The sequence below is a fragment of the Pseudorca crassidens genome, chromosome 3 (assembly GCF_039906515.1).
Source record: "Pseudorca crassidens isolate mPseCra1 chromosome 3, mPseCra1.hap1, whole genome shotgun sequence".
Taxonomy (NCBI): domain Eukaryota; kingdom Metazoa; phylum Chordata; class Mammalia; order Artiodactyla; family Delphinidae; genus Pseudorca; species Pseudorca crassidens.
The window spans coordinates 43,622,709-43,647,327 of NC_090298.1; the positions used below are offsets into that span (position 1 = coordinate 43,622,709).

Consider the following 24,619-nt stretch of genomic DNA (forward strand, 5'->3'; position numbering starts at 1 on the left):
TGCCAGTACTACACTGTTTTGATTGCTGTAGCTTTGTAGTATGGTTTGAAATCAGGAAGTGTGAGACCTCCAACTTTGTTCTTCTTTTGTAAGATTTTTTTTTTGGCTATCTGGGTCCCTTGAAATTCCATATGAATTTTAGGATGGATTTTTATATTTCTGCAAAAACATCACTGGGATTTTGTTAGGGGTTGCATCAAATCTGTAAATCTCTTTGGGTAGTACTGACATCTTAACAATATTGTCTTTCAATCCATGAAACACAAGACATCTTTCCATTTATTGGTGTCTTCTTTAATTTCTTTCAAAAATGTTTTGTAGTTTTCAGTGTATAAGTTTTTTGCCTTCTTGGTTAATTTTATTCCTAAGTATTTTATTCTTTTTGATCCTACTGTAAACAGGATTATTTTTCAAAGAGCTTTTAGCCAAGTTTATGGTTAAACTTTTATGTGAAATTCCAGCAGTTAGAAATAGCAGTGGGTGAGAATGACAGAAGAGTATTTTAATGGTCAGAGAACTGTAAAAATGTCCTAGGTCTCCTCAAGAGGTAGTGAACTTCCTGTAATTAAATATGTCAATCTTGGGACTTCCCTGGTGGTCCAGTGGTTAAGACTTCACCTTCCAATTCAGGGGTTGTGGGTTCGATCCCTAGTCAGGGAGCCAAGATCCCACATGCCTCATGGCCAAAAAAACAAAACATGAAACAGAAGCACTATTTTAACAAATTCAATAAAGACTTTAAAAATAGTCCACCTCAAAAAGAAAAGAAAAATCTTAAAAAAAAATAAGATGTCAGTCTTGGCTAGGTGGTCACCAAGGGAGTGTGTTGCAGAAGGAATTCAGACACAGAGTGAAACACAAGGTATGGGGAAAGGAAGATGTGTGAGGCAAAACAGGATGTATTTCAGGGTTTCTTCTAACCCTAAGATACCATACTAAACTATAGAGTGATTAGGAAATAGGAAATGAAGGAGCTTCCACAGAAGTTGTATAGAAACAGTCAATTTAAATTGTAGTCAATGCAAATAATTAGGCCTAAACTTAAGATAGTACAAAGAATTTCTGTAGAAATGATGAAGGGTGAAGTAGAAGTAACAAGAATGAGGAGAAGGATAACTGATGGTCCTGGTGGAATCCAAAATAGAGGCAAGAAAAATTTTTTTCTATCAAAGGTGATAAAATCATTTAAGATATGCAGAAGATCTACATAAACAAACAATACATAAATTCTTCCTTCTCTCCTTCCTTCTTATCCATCTCACTATCTATTATCTACTTTTTTTATCTATCTACCTATCTATCTATCTGGTATCATCTATCTATCTACCATCTATTTATCATCTATTTATCTTTCTTTCCATTCAGCTTTCAGAGGAGGAGCACTGTTTGAATGGCTTTTGCCTCTCTAACTGTGTGAAAGTTAAACAGATAGACTTATATATGGATGCAGAAAGAAAAATTCTAAAATTCACCAAGGGAGAGAGACTGAAAGTAGAGAGAATAGAAAACAGACATAAAGGAAATAGGAAGAAAGAAGCATGTGAACAGATACAGATTATATTTTATAAAAAGTTATCTATGTATATGTATACATGAAAAATATAAAAGATAAGAAAACATGCAACAAACATCAATAGAGATAATTTTTTAGATATTATTCAGTACTTTCTATATTTTCCCAATTCTCTACAATGAATTTATATACTTTTTATAATCATCAAGATAAATCAAGTTTTAAGTGGTGAGAGAGGAGTGTGTCTTACTAGCTTTATATTAATGTGTTACTACTAGAAGGGAAGACAGAGCCTTGTGTGTCTGTAATAGAGAAAACAAGTCCTTGATATTTGACAAAGTGCTGAAAAAGTTAAAACATACATGTATTTAAAAAATTCTGACCTTTATAAATACTCTAGTAGATTTTTTTTAAAACAGGTACATGTTTTAAATTTTTATTAATTTTTACCTAAAAATTGGAAGGATAGGCTTTTTGGAAATCATCTGTTTTCCTCATTTTTCATGGTTAAAAACCTTGTAAACAGTTTTCTGGATGTGTCATAAATTATCAACTTAATTCCAAGGGCCCAACTTTTTAATAGTAGGATTGCAGAAATATGACAGGCTGCTAGAAATGTTTTAGATTAGAGGACCTTCTTCAAAGCTTCTCACATTTTACACAAATTTGGGTTCCTTCACATAGTGGTTCTGTCTCTGGGTTACTGCAGAGTTCCTTGGGAAAGCCCTTGACTGCATCAATTACTGGGCCTACTTTGTTGAAATTACCCAGAGGTCAGCTTGGCATTTGTTCTGCTTAAGTTGAGACCGTTTTGTGGAACAGCCAGGTCAATGTAAGGATAGATTGGGTACTGCAGTTTCAAGAGTCCAGACCAGAGGGTCTTGGGAGGATTTCTTTGGTTCATTCTATTCTGAGAATCCTTGGGTGGCTGAATGCAGCCTAGACTCACTAGTGAAGTCTGGATTCATTTTTGGACAACTACAGAAGATTCCACAGATATTTCTTAGATTGTTTTTTGGAGCGGAATTGATTGCATCTGAAGAACTGAAATTTATTCATTCATCCATTTACTTAACATCTACCATGGGCTAGTGAAATTGCAGGTACAAACGTTGTAGAGTCTCTCTGTTCCTAAGAAAAACATGCCCTAATGGGAAAAGAAGTATGTAATTTATGATTGAGATATACCAGGGATGTTATGGCAGGACAGGAGGAAGAATGATTTAAACGAATAGTTTCCTGGCCATCCTCCTAATCCAGATCACTCTATCCTCCCTCAGGATTATCTTGGGTGCTTTGGGGACAGTAGAGAAATTGTGTTTTGGGAGCTGCCTGGAATGATCTATCCATAAGGTGGTGAGGTCTTCCCACTTTTAGGGAAGATGCCAGGCCTTCACTGCACCCTGATGGCTCCATGTAACAATATTGCCACCCACTGGTGATAAAGAGTCTCTCTGGGCCTTGACCTGGGCCCTGAGCCAGGATGGTGCCAGTTCTGCTGGACAGAATTAAAAGCCAGTTTGGAACACTCTGGCCATGTAGGAACAAGTTTAAGGTCACTGATACAGTTGGCTGCCATTGAAAGCAAATTAGTGTCATGTGACTCATCATATACATCATATGATACACAGCATGCACACATGCAGGCAATATAGAAAAACAGTAAGAGCCCAGCCTCCAGAGTTTGAATCCTAGCACTGCCAATTTCCTGAGAGCTGTGTGATCTTGGGCAAGTTACTTAACCTCTCTGTTCTCATTCCCCTCTTGTCAAATGGGTAAGAATAGTATTTACCTCACAGGGTTGTTCTGAGAGCTAAAGGAGTTCATCCACATAAAGTACAATGCCTGGCACAAAGTATTCAAGGTATGTCAACAATAATATATTACCACCATTACTACTCTGACATAGATAGGAACCTCTGTCTTCTTTCCCCTTAAAGAGACCCTTTGCCTTGCTCAACAGGCTGCAGCGATTTTGTGAGCTGAAACATTTTGCTATTTCTCGCGTTTTCTCCTACAGTCCCTCCGGGTGTACTGGCTGAGGCTTTAAGAGTGTTTTATAAAGTGCCAGTCATATGGGAGGAGGAAAAGGAGTTTCTTTCTAACATTTTAAAGAGAAAAATAGCTCCAAGCTTTCTGCATGTGCCAGCTGAGGACAAATACTCAAAGCAACCTTCATGCCCTGGGAGTGGAAAAGAAGGGATTTCATTCTCTGGGGAGGAAGTCTTGCAACAATATGATCTCAAGGGTAAGTATCTGGCCACAATCAGACCTTTCTTCATAACCAAACTTGTGATGCAACACATGCTGTATTTCTTTGAATCTCAGCATCACTGTGTTCCTCGGGGTGACTCTTCTGACCGGTGAATGCCATTCCATGGCTCGCATCTCTGCTGGACATGGGGTGGGGGATAGTGCTGGGAAATGGAATTTGCTCTTCTAAGAAACATGTCTGTGTTAAACTTCAGTGATGATGCCTCCCTAGAGTGCATTTTCATAAAATGAACTTTCATTTTAATGCTACTAATTCTTAAAAAGAACTCAATCTTCAATGCATAGGACCTTTAGTATGTGTGCAATAAATGGACTGATTGATGTAGTATTCATGTTCAATAGCTTTCTCACCCATTGGAGTTTTGTGGAAATCTCCTTGATGCTAAAAATATTGTGTCAAGAAGTTCTTTGGTAAGTAGGCAAGTATAAATCTTAAATGATTTTACGAAGGACTATGCTAGCCTAGCCAGTCTTTGGAAATTAAAAAGTAAGACAAGTGTTATTCTGAACACTGTTCCTTTGATCTTCCTTACTTTCTTCTTAATCAAATGTATGACACCACCCACCTCTTTCACTTTTAAGAAATGGGAAGTGTTCGTGTCAGGAATTTGCCATTTTAACTGGGGACTCTGGAAGGAGAGGAATAGGTGAAGAAGCGGGGTTTGTTTAGTTAGCAGAATAGTAGACTTAGTTGGACATGACAGCTGTTGGAAAAGCTGGAAGAGAGTTTAGGATTGTTTTCTGTAGATCCAGAGGGAAGAACTAGTATTGGTGGGTAGAAATGAGAATAATTAAGATTTTTAACAACCAGAGCTGTTCAGAACTAGAAGGGATTATATTGTGAGCTGTGTACTCCTCATCACTACTCCTCTCTAAGCAGGTTCTGATCAAGCATATCTTGGGATGCTCTTGAGGAGATATCTGTATTGAGTAGAAGGTTGACCTCTAAGGTTCCTTCTGTGATTAATATTCTATGTGTCTTTCTCATATCTGTGTAGAACCAAATAATGAATCACCTAATGTTGATGAACAATGACTGTTGTGCTGAAAAGGATTTGGAGAAGTGGGTTTTCCTTGAGTCCTTTAAAAGGTATCCTTCCTAGTGGCCCTCCACTGTGGCCACTTGTAAAACTGCCCCAAGTGCCTCGATCACCTAAAAATAGTTTAAGAAAACAAATGCAATTTGGGTGGCTTGTCCAAGTGTCAGAGATTGAACCAATCTATCTCTCTGTAGTCCTTTAGATTTGCATCTCTCCTTTCGTAGTCATCCTGTCAGCTGGGCTTCCATGGCTGTCTTCATTGTCTTGGCTGTGTTTTCTCTCTCTTCATGACTGTCTCATGGGTTCCTTAAGGTAATTGAAATGGAATCCCTTCTTACTATTTGGAGTTGTTGCTTTATAAAAGGTACAGAATAAAACCCAACCTGGTGAATAATCACCCTTCATACGACCCCACTAGAATTTTGGCAGTATGGCTTTGCTTTTTTTGCAGAAAAAAAAAATCTTGAACATTAGATAGGAGAAGTTAGAGTAGTGTTGGATACATTGTAGATACTTGATAAATATGTTGATTGATTTAATTAGCATATTCTTTTCCAACTGGCAAATTGTAGAGTACATATACGAAATAAAGTCTCATTCTTTCCAATCCTTGGGAACAGAATTAGGAAAAGTGATAGAAGAAGGAGTCTTCTGTTCCTTTAAATAATTTCATAAGGCATTATCACTAGCATTTCAAGTAGAGTTGAAGTAAATGAATAGCTTCCCTCGACTCTCATAGATTATGGATATATGGTTAAGTAAGGCTGATTTAAACTGTATCATCAGAGCTGTGAGTATGTAATATTGTGAGGTCTAAAACAGTGACAACACAGCAAAGGAAACCATAAACAAAATGAGAAGACAACCTACGGAATGGGAGAACATATTGGCGAACAGTGCAACTGACAAGGGCTTAATTTCCAAAATATACAAACAGCTCACACAACTCAACAACAAAAAAACAAACAACCCAACCAAAAAGTGGGCTGAAGACCTAAATAGACATTTCTCTGAAGAAGACATACAGATGGCCAATAGGCACATGAAAAGATGCTCAATATCGCTAATTATTAGAGAAATGCAAATCAAAACTACAATGAGGTATCACCTCACACTGATCAGAATGGCCATCATTAAAAAGTCTAAAAATAACAATTGTGGGAGAGGGTGTGGAGAAAAGGAAAACCTCCTATACTGTTGGTGGGAATGTAAATTGGTGGAGCCACTATGGAAAACAGTATGGAGGTTCCTCAGAAAACTAAACATAGAATTACCATAGGATCCAACAATCCCACTCCTGGGCATATATCTGGACAAAACTATAATTCAAAAAGATATATTCACCCCTATGTTCACAGCAGCACTTTTCACAATAGCCAAGACATGGAAACAACCTAAATGTTCATGGACAGATGAATGGATAAAGATACCATTTGCAGCAACACAGATGCAACTACAGATTATCATACTAAGTGAAGTAAGTCAGAAAGAGAAAGACAAATACCATATGATATTACTTATATGTGGAATCTAAAATATGACACAAATGAACTTACCTACAAAACAGAAACAGACTCACAGACATAGAGAACACACTTGTGGTTGCCAAGGGGAGTGGGGGAGAGGGGCAGGGATGGACTGGGAGTTTGGGGTTAGTGATGCAACCTATTACATATAGAATGGATAACAACAAGGTCCTACTGTATAGCACAGGGAACTATATTCAATATCCTGAGATAAACCATAATGGAAAAGAATATAAAAAAGAATGTATATGTATGTATAACTGAGTCTCTTTGCTGTACAGCAGAAATGAACACAACATTGTAAATCAACTATACTTCAATTTAAAAAATGCAAAGAAAACAGGTGACAACAGAAATGACTTCTCAATTAAATCTGAATCTCATAAAGAACTTTATTTTTGAACAACAGAAATATTAGCCAAGTGTATTACTATGAACCACCCTGGGTTCAGTTCTCTATTTTGTAAAATAAGGTTGACTACATCCCTGGGTCTCAAAACTGGCTAAACATTAGAACCATCTGGGGAGATAAAAAACAAAAACCAAAAAAAACCAACCCCTGATACCTAAGTGCTAACCCCAGATATTTTGATTTAATTGATCCGTCATTTCATGTTATTTCATTTTGGATTACAAAAATTATGAAGATACAGATAAGAAGGAAATATATACTCAAAGATAATCACTATTAAGATGTTGGTATGTTGTATATACTTGATTTATAGGCTTGTTTCCCACCCATCCTGGAGCCCTCATTCCTCCACCTGCCTGTATAATGTAAATATGGGAGTGGGGAGAAGTGCTAGCAGGAGGGAAAGCTTGGAAACCCGAAAGATCTAGTTGCCTCAGAATGTGCAGTTGTGAGCCTCTGCCCTTTCCATCTTCCCCCTCTAAAATCGAAACTGTCTCCTGTCCCCTATCCTGCACTCAAAATGGACATGGCTGAAAATAAGTGGTAACCCAACCCAAAGGCTGTATAAAAGAGAAGGCCAGTTCCTAAGGAGCAAGCATAATGGTTAAAAGGTGCAAAAAGCTGTGAGGTCAGGAGGCATAGAACTGGAGGGAGAGAGTTCTGGAATGTGCTGTAGCTTGGGGTGGGTAGCGCCCTAGGACAGTGGACTCCTGCCTGTGGCTGAAGCTTGGGGGCAGTGGCTGCTGGTGGGGCAGGATTCATTGACCAAGGTGGCAACGCAAATCTCAAATCTCCCACACTGTGATCTTCTGTGGATGAGAATACAATCATAAAACTTGAAGAAAATGACTGAAATTTTCTGAGATCTAATGTGAGTTTGGCTAACACTAAGGCCATTTTGCTACTCATTTATTAAGTGAATCTCCGTTTCTCCTCCCACTCCAAATTCCCCTCCCACAGTAAAGGACCAGATGAAGGGTAATATTAAAAGGATCTAATGACTGGCTTGACAGGTCCCCCATCAGACTGGAGGCAGGCCTAACAGCTGGAGCAGGGTTGATAACTTTTTAGCTGCTGGACTGTGGGCTGTGTATGTTCCTGGGGAATGGCTGGAATAATCTCTATTGACTGAGGATACAGAGGTATTTTAATATTGTAACAACCAGTGACTAATAGTTCTTAGCATGGTGCTGGAGTTACATTTTACAAAAAAAAGATCATGCTGTACATATAATTTTGATTGTTGCTCTTTTTCAAACACTTAATATTGGATCACAAATATTTTCCTATGCCATAGGTAAGATTTGAAAATGTTATTTACAAAATGTGGCATAATATCCCATTGACTGGAATTAGCACAACTGATTTAATCATTCTCTTACTATTGAACATTTAAATTGCTTCTCTTTTGGGAGGAATTATTAATTCTGTAGCTATTCCAAATAATGCTATAACATTCTTGCATATATGCGTTTGTGTGCATCTTTATTTCCTTTGGACACATTCCTAGAAATGAACTTGGGAATCAATAAATTTGACGCTTTGTCAAATTGCCCTCCAGAAAGGTTGACCCAATACACCCTTCCCAAGCAGGGCTTGAGAGCATACATTTACCTCATTCTTAATGACACTGTGATTTATTGTTTTTTAAAAAATAATGTTGATGTGAAAGAAGGAAGAGTATATCATTTCCAATGGTCATTTCTTTTATTATTCCTAAGAGAGAAGTTTTTTCACATGTTTATGGCCATTTCATGAATTACTTGTTGGTATCCTTTACATATTATTTCAAGGCATTTGTCGTTATCTAATTGATTTGAAAGAGCTCTATGTACATTAAGGACACCAACTCTTCATCTGCTATCTATGCTGCAGTTATTTTTCCCTGTTTGCCACTTAAGTTCTCAGTTTGTTTTGTTGGTTTTTGAAAAATAAACCAACAAAATCTATGGATATTGCACTTATGATTCATTGCCCGTGAAACCTTATACTTATGTGTTGACATTTAGCTGTAATTAATATGGAAATTTTAAACTTTATATTTGCATGCCACAATTACTTTTTTTCCCCCCAATATTGTATAATTCTCCTTTCTTCACTAATTTGTAAGGGCAACCTTATCATATGGTACTAACTCAATAACACCTTGGAGGAGGCTCCTCCTACAGCCCATTCACTGGAACTGCGGCTTGGAAAGCATGGATCCCAGAAGTAACTTCTCTGCAGCGGTATACGCATGAATGTGGGAATGTGGCCAAAGTGCATCTCAATCACATTCCGAAGAGTCTTGTGGTCTGTCTATAGTCAAGGTTCTTAGCTTTTTTGTGTTTCCTGCACAGTTTTGAATTCTAGAATTTTTGGTAGCATATTTGAAGGAATTAAACTCAGAACAATCCTAAAGTTAGCAAAAAGTTCAATACAACCATTTTGACGGCACAACAATGTCTCCCAGTAGCTATGAAAGCATCCACTGTTCCAGGGGGTCTCTGTCACTGTCTGAATAACAATCATAATTATGGTCAACAATATGCCACGCTTATTATGCACCAGGTACTGTGCTAAACCTTTTCTAGAAATCAACTCATTTAATTCTCACCTTATGAGAATTATTCCCACTGTATGGATGGGGAAACTGAGGCATAGGGCAGGAAAGTGACTTACTCAAAGTCACACAGTTAGTAAGTGGTGAAACTCAGATAAGCCTGCAGGCTGTCAGGCCTCAGCTTCAACTCTCTTGACCAATGTGCACTACTGTCTATCGCTGCCCATTCACTCAGGTGGCGAAGCCCTCATATATTCCAGTGAAACTGTGACCTTTCTTGGTGCTGGACAGTATTCCACATTCCATTCTCTCTTACTCACAGCAGCCTATATCCTACACTCCACAAGCTGTGCAGCTCATTATTCTGCTGGAGAGACATCATTGTGCTAGAGTTTATACTCACTTGTAGAAAAAATAAAATCTACACATTAACTGAAAATTGGGAATGCATCTATGAGAAGCTGTTTGTACACCAAGGAGAGAATTAAAGTTAGTGGTAATAGCATAAGGATTCTAATATGAGGTTGAGCGAATTCTTTTAAAATATTAAGATAAATGTCAAATAACCAAGGAACAAATAGTTCTCATACTGAAGCACAGAAAGAGAATGAAATTTTTCTAATTTATTTTCTAAGGCTAGCATAAACTGCCAAAGACATGTGCATACAGGCACCTATAGATGGACCCAATTTGTAAACTCAGTTTTAAATTAAATTCTGCGAGGTCAGATTAAGTTGGATGTTGAAAGAATAATACACCATGACTGAACAGAGTTTATTCTAGAATACAGATGTTTTGATTTTCTGGTGTCTATTAATAAAATATATCACATCAGTAGAACAAAGGGGAAATATATGATTATATGAATAAAGAATAGAAAGGCATTTAATAAAATTTGATCTCTGTTCCTTAAAAAAGCTTAACAACTAGGAATAAAAGATTTCATTATCAATATGATTAACTACATTTGTTTCTAATCAATTTCAAACACCACACCTAATAGTGAAAAAACAGGGAAAGAAAGAAGACAAATTTTATCTAATGCAGTAATATATGAAGCAAAAAGAAATGAGATAATAATCATAAAGAGCAAAATTATCAAAGTTTAATCAAAGCTAACTTTTACTCATGTTCTTTGCACTGTCCTAACAGTTTCCTTTGAATTAAGCTATTTATTTATTTCAACAATTTTATGAAGTAGGTAGTATCTTTACCCTATTTACAGATGAGGGGATTGAAGCACAGAGAGCTTTAATAATTTCCCCTAAGTTGTACAGCTATTAAATGGCAGAGCAGGATCTTAAACCAGTGCATCTGGTTTCATCCTGTGCACCAGGATGGCACAAGAGAATTAACCAGAGAACCATTAGAATTAATAAGTTAGCCAGATTTAAAAATAAATATGAAACTAAATAGTTCTTCTATATTAAATAATATGAGGAAAACTAACTCCTCCTTACATTGAAAATAACTCACTAAAATGAAAATATAAAATACCCAGTAATAAATATTCAGAATCTAAATAAGGAACTAAGAAAAGAGTTGGATTCATGAAGATACATGCCATGTTTCCAGATAGGAGAACTAAATAGTATAACTAATTTTAATTATTATACAGATTCATTTTTAAGTTTAATGTCATTTCAGTGAAAGTTCCAAAAGTTTTTTTGGGGGGCGGGCTCAGAAAAATGATACTGACTTTCATTTGTAAAAATAAATGGATACATTTATGCTTTGAAGAAGAAAAAAAGAATATACTTAAGTATTTGCTTATCTATACATAGAATCTCTTTGTAAGGACATATAAGAAACTGCTTACATTGTTTTGCTTCCAGGAGGGGATTTGGATGGCTGGAGGGGTTGGTGCGAAGGGAGATTTTTCACTGTACATTGTTTTATACCTTGAAATTGTGTGAATGTATTACTACACCAAAAGCAAAAACAAACAAAAAGAGGAAAACAAAAAAAAAAAATTGAAAAAAAAACAAAAAAAATTGAAAAAAGTGTCAAAGGAGGATTTCTCTATCAAATCGTAAAACATTATGAAACTATAATAATTTTAAAAGTAAGATTGTGCTTCAAGACTAGATCGATTCCTAGAACAGCATAGAAAGTCTAGAAACCTGCCTGGCACCAGCATGGAAAGTGGAAGCTAACAGGTAGGCCTGGCTTTTAAGCAATGGGATGAGTTATATCTAGAAGGCAAGTCTTAGACTGAGAGGATAGAACTCCAGAAAAAGAGGAAAGGGAAAGTAGAAGTACTACAAGACCTGTGAGCTTTTCTGGGAATTATTTTCTTTCTGATGTGGTTTTCTTGCTAGGCAAATTCTGCCCCTTCCAATTTCCAAACAAAAAGTAGTGCTATCAAAAACAGACACCTAGATCAATGGAAAAGAATATAGAGCCCAGATGGGACTTCCCTGGTGGCGCAGTGGTTAAGAATCCACCTGCCAATGCAGGGGACACGGGTTTGAGCCCTGGTCTGGGAAGATCCCACATGCCGCGAAGCAACTAAGCCCATGAACCACAACTACTGACCCTGTGTTCTAGAGCCCGTGAGCCACAACTACTGAGCCCGCATGCCACAACTACTGAAGCCCGCACACCTAGAGCCCATACTCCTCAACAAGAGAAGCCACGGCAATGAGAAGCTTGTGCACAGCAACCAAGAGTAGCCCCCGGTCACTGCAACTAGAGAAAGCCCGCATGCAGCCAAAAAAAAAAGAATATAGAGCTCAGAAATAAACCCAGACACTTATGGTCAATTAATCTATGACAAAGGAGGCAAGAATATACAATGGAGAAAAGAAAGTCTCTTCAGTAAGTGGTGCTGGGAAAACTGGACAGCTACATGTAAAAGAATGAAATCAGAACATTCTCTAACACCATATACAAAACTAAACTCAAAATGGATTAAAGACCTAAATGTGAGACCGGATACTATAAAACTCCTAGAGGAAAACATAGGCAGAACACCCTTTGACATAAATCACAGCAATATTTTTTTGGATCTGTCTCTTAAAGTAAAGGAAATAAAAGCAAAAATAAACAAATGGGACCTAATTAAACTCCAAAGCTTTGCACAGCAAAGGAAATCATCGACAAAGACAATCTACTGAATGGGACAAAATATTTGCAAATGATATGACTGATAAAGGATTAATATCCAACATATATAAATAGTTCACATAACTCAACATTAAAAAAAAACTGATTAAAAACTGGGCAGAAGGGACTTCCTTGGTGGCGCACTGGTTAAGAATCCGCCTGCCAATGCAGGGGACACGGGTTCGAGCCCTGGTCTGGGAAGATTCCGCATACTGCGGAGCAACTAAGCCCATGTGCCACAACTACTGAAGCCCAAGTGCCTAGAGCCTGTGCTCTGCAATGAGAGAAGCCACTGCAATGAGACGCACGTGTACCGCAATGAAGAGTAGCCCCCGCTCACTACAACTAGAGAAAGGCCACACGCAGCAACAAAGACCCAGCGCAGCCAAAAAAAAAAAAAAAGAGCAGAAGAACTGAATAGACATTTTTCCAAAAAGGAAATGCAGATGGCCAACAGGTACATGAAAAGATACTCAAGGTTTCTAGGCTTTTGGGGCCAGGACTAGGGAGGTATGCCATGCCAGAATGTTTTTACAGGGCAACTTTGGCCTGTACTGGTCCATCTCTGGTCCTCACCATCATCCTGCTTTGCTTCTTCAGCCAATTCTGCCAGGGCCACTTTGGCCAGTACTAATGTATTCTCTGTCCTAAATATGAATGTAGACCCAATTACCGACATGCTGTTGGAATTAGAAACACAGTCACTGAACAATAAGCAGAAAAGAAGAAGGAATGATAATAAAGAGGACAATCACCATTCTCCCCAGTCCAAAAGGAGTAAGAGAAACCCTGTTTTTCAGGAGTCTCAGGATGCAACGAAACACAATAAGGAAGGAACCACTAAGAGGAACCAAAGTGTGTGCATGTTCAAGCAATGATAATGACAGGAGCAGCAGTGTTAATTCCCCAGAAACAGAATTGTATCAGAAAGCAGCTTAAACCAGATCATTGCTGAACTCAACAAGAGTACCCCTCAGTCCTTATATGAGGAGAATGCGGTATGCCAAGGTCCTTATTCCCACATCAACCAGATCATAAGGGAGGCACACTTCAACAGCCTATGGCAGCAAGGACAATCTCCAACATGATGAACTAGGAGCTCCTTATTCCAGCCTAAAATCTGTTTATAAAAGCAATTGCACACACACACACAAAAGAAAAGATTCTCAACATCGCTAATCATCAGGGAATGCAAGTCAAAACCACAATGAGACATCACCTCACACCTGCCAGAATGGCCACTGTCAAAAAGAACACAAGTAACAAATGTTGTCAAGGATGTAGAGAAAAGGAAACCCATCTACACTGTTGGTGGGAATGTAAATTGGTGCAGCCACTGTGGAAAACAGTATGGAGGTTTCTCAAAAAACTAAAAACAGGGTTACCATACGACCGAGCAATTCCACTCCTGGGTTTATATCCGAATATAACAAAAACACTAATTCAAAAAGCTACATGTACCCCAATGTTCATAGCAGCATTATTTACAATTGCCAAGATACAGAAGCAACCTAAGTGTCTGTCAACAGATGAATGATAAAGAAGATGTGGTGTATATATACAATGGAATACTACTCAGCCATAAAAAGGAATGAAATGTTGACATTTGCAGCAACATGGATGAGTTGGAGGGCCTTATGCTAAGTGAAATAAGTCAGACAGAGAAAGACTGTATATCACTTATATGTGGAATCTAAAAAAGACAACAAACTAGTGAATACAACAAAAAAGAAGCAGACTCACAGATATAGAGAACAAGCTAGTGATTAACAGTGGGTGGTGGTAGGGAGGAAGGGGGCAGTAGGAGGTACAAACTATTGTATATAAGATAGGCTCAAGGATATACTGTACCCATGGGGAATATAGACAATATTTTGTAATAACTGTAAATGGAAATTAACCTTTAAAAATTATATAAAAAATTAAAAAATAAAATTTAAAAAAGGAGTGCTATGCTATGAATTCATTACCGGGGGGGGGGGGTAACTTGAGGGTTGGATGTTCTCTTGACCAGGGAAGACCGGTTGTCCATATGACCTTAGGTAAGTCATCTGTAAGAATCACTAGCACTTGCTAAGTGGTTACTCTGGGCCAGGCATGGTTCCAAGTGCTTTGTATGTATTATGTCATTGAATCTTTCTAACAATCCTCTGAAGACTGTTATAACCACCTTTATAACAAACCCATAACACCCTCTCGCAGTTACTGAGTGATTACTATGGGCCAGCAGTGGTTGCAGGTACTTTGCATGTATTCCTTAATTCAATCTTTATAAACAATCCTTTGTAATAGCACCATCTTAATTTACAAGGTAGGAAAGTGATGTATAGAGATGTTAAACAGCTGGGTCACACAGTAAGTGTCACCAGCATAGCCCACTAACAATTCATGGAAAAATAGAATCTGGGTATTAAAATACAGTCTAACCTTTTTTCTTGTTCCTTTGTGATTAGTCTGGTTTCACTTGCTCACAGGGAGCCGCGAGCAGAGGCCTCGTACTGGTACTTGGCTCTTCAGAGTTCCTCCTCGGGTGAAGCGCCCCTGCGAGACGCCTCAGCGCTGCGGCACACACCACCTCAATTCAAGATGGCCGCCGGCCGCGGGCAGAGACGCTGCTCCGGGCCTGCGCCCTGGAGCCTGAGCGGTACGGCTGTGCCCGCCCTGGGAGAGCTCCGCCCCCTCCGCTGAGGAGATCCTATAAAGCAGCCCCGCCCACAGCCTGTAGGGACAGCGGGTCCTCTAGAGAGTGAGCTCGTGTTTCTCCATTCTTTGAGCAAAGAAGAAAACTCGCCTTTACTTCTGAACCAAACTCAGGCTCATTCTGTTGGCTCCAATGACACCAGCAGAAGGACCCTTGCTGGGGCCTGACTGGAAAGGGTCGGTAAAAAGAGTGGCAGCACTGGGACTTGAATTGTTTGGTGTGACTCCAGTGGCCATTACAGTCCAGTACACTGTACCACTGCTAACCCCTCTGTTTCAGCGTTCACATGTAAAAAGTGAGGGAGCTGGATTACACATTCGCTGAGTTCCTTTCAATTCTACAAGTTACTACTATTCTAAGACAAAACACTTCCAGGATCTGGACCGGCTTCTGCAGTGACCACCTGAAAGCAGACAGCTGCGAGCCCATCCCCAGACCTCTGCGTAGTGGTCATGCTGAGTCAGCTGACTTGAATAGCACTAAGTAAGAAGGATAAAAATGTCATTTCAGATGAATTTCAGGTGTTCCTCTCATGATTCTTAAAAGTAAGGTGTTTTTGTTGTTGTTGTTGTTTTTTGAACACCAAACTGTGTTCTGATTTACTGTTGTGAGTTAGAGAACAGAGGAATGATCTTGGGGTCACCCAGGATCAAAGCTTAGGATGTCAAGGTTAAAATAATTCTCTTTCCTCTTTATCAATTGCTATTTATTTGTGACCTTGATTACAGGGTCGGGGCCCTCTGAAATGTCTTTTGGAGAAATGTTAACCCGTTGCTGCACAGAACAAATAGGTTGAGTAGGAAAATGATAAAGAACCTGGCTTCAGAAGCTTCTGGGGTGGAAGCCAAGACCTGACCTTACAAATTCCCAATTCCCATCACATCAGTTCCACAGGTCAAATTCCAGTGAATTCTACCCTTTTAGCCACCTCGTCCTCCTCCTAGGATTCTGGTGTCTTTCTTTGCTCTAAAGGCAGGTTGCTATAAGACTGGATCCACTCCTACCATGGAAGAGGTCGGCCTGTCACTAAGCTGAGCCTACTGGGCAGAACTCATTGCAAATGGAAGCTCAGCCCTGGGGAGACTTGAGCAAACCTAGCTGCCATCACCTTTATTTTCTTTTGTGCTAGGAGTCATGAAGGAAGGGATTGATGAGGTGGGTTATAAGAATCCAAAAAGTATAACTTCATGGTGAACAAGAGTGTGAGGAAGGCTTGGGGGTCAGAAACCAGAGTTAAAAATGGGAGCTTTGCCTTTGTCCTGTGTGGCCTTGGATAAGTCATGTAACCTCAGATGGACTAGAAATGGAATCTATCTCACAGGCTGTGTTGAGGATCCAGTGAGATGATAGGAGTGAAAGTTTTGCACAGTGTCTGGTTTAATAAATGGGAGCTGCTTAATAAACCAGAGTTATCGCTCTTCTTCTGATTATTACTACTGGTTAATATTCTTGGCCTGATCTGTCTCCATTTGGAAGCTACTCCCCATCCCCGCATGGAGGTTGAGTTGCTAGGGTTTATCTTGGCAGCCGAGAAGCTGGGAACAGGCTGGGGCTAAGAGACTCTGAAGAACAGAGCCCTTTGCTAGTTAAGAGAATACAACACTTCCTATACTGAATTCTTTTTTGTATTGCTTGAATATTTTGAAGAAGGTGATGCTAATTTTACATTTAGAAAGAAACCCCAGTACTTAAAAAACTCTGTAAGAACCAGTTGATATCTAATAGTGCAACACCTGTAACATCAAATTACCATCTAAAAGAATTTAAACCATATTGTGATAACCTGAGACGGACACATCGCCCATGTGGTGTTCTGGCTGGGAATGCATAATCTAAATCTAGCTGTGAGGGAGCGTCAGACAAACCCATAAAGAGGAACTTGGTATTAAAAAAAGAGAGAGACTATAAGTTCAAAAATGTCAATGTCATAAAAGACAGAGAAAGTCTAAAGAAATGTTCCAGGTTAAAGGAGACTAAAGAGGCCTGATAACTAAATGTAGTACCTAATCCTAGACTGGATCCTGTACTGGGGGTAAAATGCTATAAAAGACATTATTGGATCAATAGACAAAATTGGAATGCAGGCAGATGAGATAAAAGTACATACACATGTATACACACACACACAAACACAAATAAGCATATACATACATACATATAGAGAAAGAGGCAGAGAGACAGAGAAACAGAGAGATACAAAGAGGTGTAGAGATGGACACAGAGAAAGAGCTAACAATAAAGCAAATGGGGTAAAATGTTAACAGGTGAATCTGGGTAAAAGACAGTGTTCTTTATACTGATCTTACAATGTTTCCTTAAGTTTGAAATTATTTTCAAACAAAAAGTTAAAAAAGCATTAGAATGCTATTAAATGTTATATGTGTATATTTTTTAAATTCTGAGGATACTTTTAGGAATGGAAATAGTTCCCATGTAGATTGGAACATTGTCCCTTCACTTCTTCCCCCAATGGACCCAATAAAACAAGAGTGGCCTCATCAATAAGCAACTGACATTTTAAAATTTTACATTGAGAAAACAAAGTTAGGGCCCTTATTAAGCACACGGACCTATTTATTAGGCTTACAAGTGTGCTAAACATGACTCCTGGGTGGATGTGGTCTTTCTGCAACACGGTGTCTAGCCCATACCCATCTTTTACACCAACCTTGGGCCTCAGTGCATCTAGACCCTTACCTCCTCACCTTGTCCTATATTTGCGGATGGGTGAGAGGTTTGTTTTTCTACTTGTTTGGGAATAAAAATAGCTACAAGTTTAGTGGTTCTTCCTTTAGGCTCCATTAAAATATCCTTGATTCCAAATGGTTGCCTCAAAGGGAAAATCTATGGATATCAGTTCATCAACACAGTTGTTTAATAATTACTGAAGAAATATGGAGTTAATGAATAGAGATGGTAGGAAAAGCTCAGTGTGGTGACCCAGCTGACTTCCAGACAAGGGGCTAAGCTGAGGATTTGCCTTCTGAAGTTGATCTAGCCAAGTTGTGGGACATAACATCAGGGTTGATTCAGGAGATCTGGCTCACCAGGTGGGCCTTCATTCCCTCTGCGTACCACTCCCAGATTCTCCTTCTTGCGAAGCATAGTCAGGGAAGAGGCCCCATTCCCGAGAACACTGTAGTTGTCCTATGGTGGAGAATGCTGACAACGACACCACCCCCCTCAACCCCAATCCACTGAATCACTTTCGGTTTCATGGTTCTCTAAGCCAGTGAATGGTAATTGGATAAGATCAGTCAGGGGCTTCCCTCTAGCTAGGTCCAGAAGAGGGGCTGGGAGTGGATTGATGTGTCACAACCTTTCTCAGGAGCTGGCTGATGGAAGGGAAGGTCCTGTGTGCTGGAAAGAGGACAAAGAAGGAGGCAGAGGAGGGGGAGGGGCAGGCTTCCAGGCAACGTGTTTGCCCGGGTTAGGTCTTGAGTGGGCAAGAAAATTGCAAAAAGAATTCTTCTCCTGTTACTTCTTCCCTCTGTTCCTCTTTCTTGGCCAAGAGAGGGAGAAGGCTGAGCACTTTCCCACAGGCAGCAGATAATCTGCTTCTGAACCTCTGGAATGGTCACCTGCCAGCTAATCTTCCTGTATCTGGACCAACCAATCTGAAAATCAATCACAGAATTCTCAGTGTTCCTGGGTTTCATCCCATTCAAGGTCTGTGCCCCAAATCAACTGAGCCCAAGTCATCCCCTCTCTTTCCTGTCTCCTTTGCCTGCCTTTTCTCTACTTTCTTCCCAAACCCCTTTGAAAATTTGCTTATTCTTCCTTTGGAGGCATTCTTCCTTTGTCACATCAGAATTTTAACTTTTGCTTTTTCAGCAAAGTGCATATCTGTGCACTCTAAATTCTTTTTGTTTGGTGTTCTCAGTTTGGATGAAAAGTTGGAAATTAAAACCAGCACATATGCATGTGGGAGTTTTAAAAATCCACAATACAAGGGCTAACAGCTTGATTGTAAAAATATATGCTTCATTAATTTAAATTTTTGTTAATGGCTTATTTCTTCATTAAAATGTATAGTTGATCAAGGAAGAGTATTGCAGTAGAAAAAAGATGGGTTTTGAAGTCAGACAGGTTTAGGCTTGAACCTCAGTTTTGCCATTTTATCTTATGCCCTTTCCATCCCACCCCCCAAATGCCAACCTTTCTTCTGACTTAAATGAGAATAGATTTTACCAAAAACCCAGCCATGAGACTGTATACCTCTGAGAAGGAACTTGAGATCTGACCTTTTTTCATGCCAAGTAGCAGGCTGAATGGTGGCCTTGAAGGTATATCCATGTCCTAGTCCCTGGGACCTGTGACTATGACCTCATATGGCAAAAGAGTGCATGTCACTTCACATGTTGAAAGACTGAGTTAAGGATTTTGAGAGTAGAAGCTTATCCTGGCGTATCTGGGTGGGCCCTAAATGCAAGCACATGTACTGTTATAAGAGAGAGGCAGAGGGAGTTCTCAGACACACATGCAGAGGAAAAGGCCACGTGAAGATGGAGGCGGATTGGGGTGATGAAGCCACGGCAGTCAGAAGCTGGAGGAGACAAGGAAGGACTCTTCCCTAGAGCCTTCGGAAGGAGCACACGCCCTGCTGACATCTTGATTTCATACTGCTGGCTTCCAGAGCTGTGAGAGATTGCATTTCTCTTGTCTGAAGCCACTCAGTTTATGGTAATTTGTTAGAGCAGCCCTAGGACACGATGCTCTGTATAAATCTGGGCTGGAGGGCCGAGCCCCTCCTCGCATTCTCACAACAGCTCTACCAGAGAAAAACCTGTAAGGGTGGGCCACACCCCCCAGAGGTGCCTGCAGACACACCGCTCAGCTTCCTCAAACCCTTCTTACAGAGCTGGGGCAGGGCTGGGCTGGGTGAGGCCCTTGGGACCTCCCTTGTCGTTTCTATTTTCTCTCTGAGGCCTGGGTTCCTCCTCATGCAGGGATCTTTGGTTACATAACTGAAGTCTCAACTTCAGTAGGAACCTCTGTGTTCTGTAGTAAATGATTTTACTACAGGTCCTTTTCTGCGTGTGGGCTTTGAGAGGGAAGACAGCCAGGGAGAACACGTGGGACCAGAGAGATGTTGCCGTGGTGAAAGTAAGAAGCACAAAGCCGGAGTGGAGAGCTCTGAAGACCCAGGCTTCCTCCCTCACAGCTTCACAGGGCAAGCCAGAGACACAGCCGAATCCTCTTGGCCAGGAAGATAACACAATCTTTAAGCCTCCTAGCAACCCTGTGAATGTATAATATTATCCACATTTCACAGATGAGAAGATCAACCAGTCTGTCCAAGTCCGTGCAACTGGGATGAGGACTGAGACTGGACTAGAGCAAATGTCTATCTGTCCCCAAGCCCCTGGCATGGGGTTGTCTTATTACCTCTGCTAAAGAGAAAAATAGAAAAATGCAATTGGAGGGACTCAGACTTACCAAATCCACCTGGTTTTGGTTTGAGCCAAACTGAAGGTCATTATTCATCATAGTTTCCAAGTGCACGTTCCTGACCATTCTCTGGGCAACCATAAGCCAGAGCTGCCTGAGCCCTACCTCCACCTAAAAGTAGCTGTTAAGACCAGAGATTGCCCTTGGAAAGAAACTTCTTAGTCTGCTGTCTGGATAGCGAACACCTGGGTCTCAGTCCCCTCTGTTACTAATTAGCTGTGTGTTATGATCATAAATTGGCCCCCATTTTAACCTCTCAGTGCTTCACTTTTCCCATCTGAGATCTTAGGGGGATGGATGGAATGAGCGGTTCTCAATCTTTGCTGTACATTAGAACTTCCTGGGGAGCTTTGTCTGGCCATGCCCCTCACCAAATAAACTGGAATATCCAGTGGTGGAATCCAGGCATCAAGATTTTCAAAAACTGCCTAGGTGATTTTTATATGTGGCCAAGTTTTTCTTTTCAGTGTTACATTTCAGGTAGATCTGTAATCTCACAGTGATGAAAGGAGAAAGCCAAGTCTTTAATAATTCTAATAAAAAAATAATTAAAAAGCTTACGGACAGCAATGCAACATTTCCTTCCCCCCCCCACTCCCATGATGAATTAACAGCTGGTAGAGGATGCAATGGCTCAGAATCAAAAATAAAAATCAAGCCAACCTCGGGAACAATCCACAGTCAATGACTTTCCATACATAATTCAAACAAGTCAAATGCCAACCAGCTGTGGAGAACACCATGGACTTCCTTGGTTTTTGATAGTGTTTTTCTTTTGAAGGCAAAGTAAAATAGGACACAAAGTCATACCTAAATGCCGATATCTACATTCCATAAAGGCGATGCCGTCGCAGCGGTCTTACAAGACTTCTAAGATCTTTCCAGATGTAATGTCTTTCGTCAACATCTGCATGTAAAGCTAGTGGACACTAGAGCTTTGATTCCCCGGATATTAGGAATTCAAGGAAAATCCTCTACTAAAGCCCTACCCATACTCAACTTTTCAGGAGAAAGTCACTTCACCATGGTTTTGCCCAACAATATGGTATTTAGAATCTATGCAATGGTCTAAACCTATTATGGCCTTTCATGCTTTTAAGAAGGTGGAAGGGTTAATGTGATAATAGAACTATTCGGGTATCATTTAGTTAACTGTTGTTCTAGGGGTTGCTCTAAATGGTACTCTGGAGTTCTAAAGAAAATAATTAATGTAGTATAGTCAACTGGCCTTAACTAAACCCTCATTTGTTCTGAGGACTGCTAAATTCAAGCTAGAGATAGAGAGGTGAATAGTCTTTCACATTTGAGGAACTCACAGTCGAGGGTGGTAATAATTAAAACAGCAATGATAATAACAAAAGCAGCCACAGTTTGAAAGCAGTTAATGCATATCAGGCAATGTGACAGGTGCTTTTTGTACATTATTTTAGATTCTCACAACAACCTTGCTAGGTGAGCATCGTTTCCTTTATTTTACTGCTGAGGCAATTAAGGCCCAGAGAGGTCAGGTAACTTGCTAAGATCACACAGCTAAGAAGTAGTTATTCTGCCATTCTAACCTACGTCGCCCATGCTATTTCCACCATACCACAGCACCTCTGGAGAGAAATGACTGAAAAATAGAGATGGACGTGTCAGGGAGAGGGTTAACTTACAAGGGGAAGAATCAGGTCTAGGGTGGAGAAATAGCTGTGAATTGCTCACATGAAAGGTGTTTTAAGAAAATAAATATTATAAATTAATATTTTAACTATGTTTTGGGCTCAGTCCTGTTAGGAGACACAACACTGGAACAGATGGATTCATTACAAGGGGCTAGTTCTCTGCAGTCAGTTCTAGCTCCCTCAAATTAGTCTTAAAAAATAAACCCATTGTGTTTCTCTTTGAACTGCACAGCTCAAAAATGTCATTTTTTAGCCAGTATGAGGTCTTTGGATCTAAGCATATTTTCACTTTTGCTGATTGCCGTCAGTGATACAAACTGTACAAAGGATGTGGTGGGCACAACTGTAACAATCACTTTCTCTATGGTGTTCCTAGCCCAATGCTGTGTAAACTGGCACATCCTGAAGATGCGCGCGCACACACACACACACACACACACACACACACACACACACACACACAGTAGTTACTCAGAAATCTAAATGTAAGTCTGTAACCTGACAAAGCACTGAACTAATTCACCCATGAAACCAGATGTAGCTTGAAGGGTAGGTAGTAAACACACTATGGCCTAGAGCAGGAAAAGGGAAAAGGAAAGAAGCAATGACTTTTCTTAATGAGGCTTTCGCAGACCACCATTTTCACGGTGTAGCCAAAACAGGTAAATGACCAAAGGATCTTAGGATTCTGAGGAATACTCAGAGGGTATTGCAAGTGGTTTAGATATCAGATATGTTTTTAAAAAATCTCCTAAAATATTACTTACATTTAAAGAATGGAAATTTTCTGTACTTACAGAGAAAAGATGCATAATTACACATAGGTATATATATAATATACATATATATGCATACACACACACACTTCATATGCAAAATGTACAGGCACAGACTGAATGGCTGAATACATGTTTTTTATAAGGATGGATCAATTTCACAGCAATCGTTTTGTGTGGAAAATTACTTCCACACTGGGAATTATGAGTAAGAAAGATATATCCTTTCACTGCAAATAATAACATAGTGATAAGTCATTACACAACCTCGGATGAGATAATATATCAACTACAGCATAAATCTGGGCAACATATATTCCTGAAGGGAATCAAGAGATATTTATGAAACTATAGCAATGAGATATTGGGTTTATGTTACTTATTATAATGTATATATTTTAAAGATTTGAACAAAAAGCTAATGAGAATAAAGATGATACTATCTGAAATATCTGGTGTGCTTGAAACCCAATTTTTAAAATTTGTAGTAGGAGCACTTTAGCAAGACTAATAGACCATAAGCTTATTTTTCCCTTCTAAATGCTTATCAAATGAGAAGTGAACATTTAGAACAGGTTTGTTTCCTATGTGAAATCCTCTTCCCACATCACACCCACACACCCACACCCACACACAGACACACACACACATTACTCTCTCTCCCTGTACAAGTGCAAATCCCTACCGTTGGACTAAAGATGCAAAGAACGAAGGGTGAGTTAAAGCAGCGTTTTTACCTTTTTGCTGATCAAACACAGATGGAGTGCTGAAATCCATGGTTGCCTGTCTCATCATTTACCACCAGAATGGCAAAAAGCATCCAGGTCTCTAGAGAGGAGAAAACACCATCTTACACATTACAGTCAACACAACAGTCAGTTACAGCATCCCTTGCCAAGACCTCTGTTTGAGAATTAAGGGTGCATTAGAGCTGCCGGTCTTTGTCAAGGCAAATGATGGAAATAGGTAAATGTTATTCCTGTAATACCTGACAGGAAAAAGAGTTACTTCCTATGGTCTCACTCATCAGCTATACCCACGTGTAAATATTATACACACTCTATCCCCCAACAAATACAGAAAAAAAAAGCTAAAACCTTGAAAAATGGTTTTCATAGAGGGCCACCTGCCTTGGATCTGGGCCAGGAAAATACTGGAGGTAACGGAGCCTCAGCAGCTGGTGTGTTGTTTTAAACCAAAAGAAATCTCAATGGGTGAGTGAGGATTCACAGGGCCAGACGGAGCATGTGCAAAGCTGCCAATGCAGTTTGGATTCAGCTGTGTTCTTGGTGGAGTGAGAACTGCATTTGGGTCATGTGAGCAGAGTGCCATCTCAACGGAATAGCACGTAAATATTGTAGCAGGAGGCTGCTGGCCATGTGCTGTATGGAATAATTACTGGCTTTCACAGCTCATCTTTAGTCTCCCTTCAGCTCTTTTCTCCAAATGACAGGGAGGATGGGGGGAAGGAAGTAGCGTTTGAAAGGTTGGATTTCAGGGCTCAGATATCCATGGCGATAAAATTAAAACAGTGTGCAATCACAAGGGTGTTTAGTGCAGTATTATATGTTGTGGAAAAACCTCAAATCACCCAAATGTATATCATTTGAGG

At 39.7% G+C, this 24,619-nt stretch overlaps 1 protein-coding gene across 1 annotated transcript in view; it reads right to left on the reverse strand.

The window, feature by feature from the left end:
- Positions 1 to 24,231, reverse strand: part of ANKRD55 (ankyrin repeat domain 55) — a 101,304-nt gene extending 77,073 nt beyond the window's left edge. The window contains exons 1-2 of the mRNA XM_067730073.1: positions 24,105 to 24,231; positions 23,745 to 23,835 (exon numbers count right to left, since the gene is read on the reverse strand). Coding sequence (XP_067586174.1) covers positions 23,745 to 23,802 — 58 coding nt within the window. The 5' untranslated portion in view covers positions 23,803 to 23,835; positions 24,105 to 24,231. The remainder of the gene's footprint in view (positions 1 to 23,744; positions 23,836 to 24,104) is intronic.
- Positions 24,232 to 24,619: the final 388 nt, after the last annotated feature.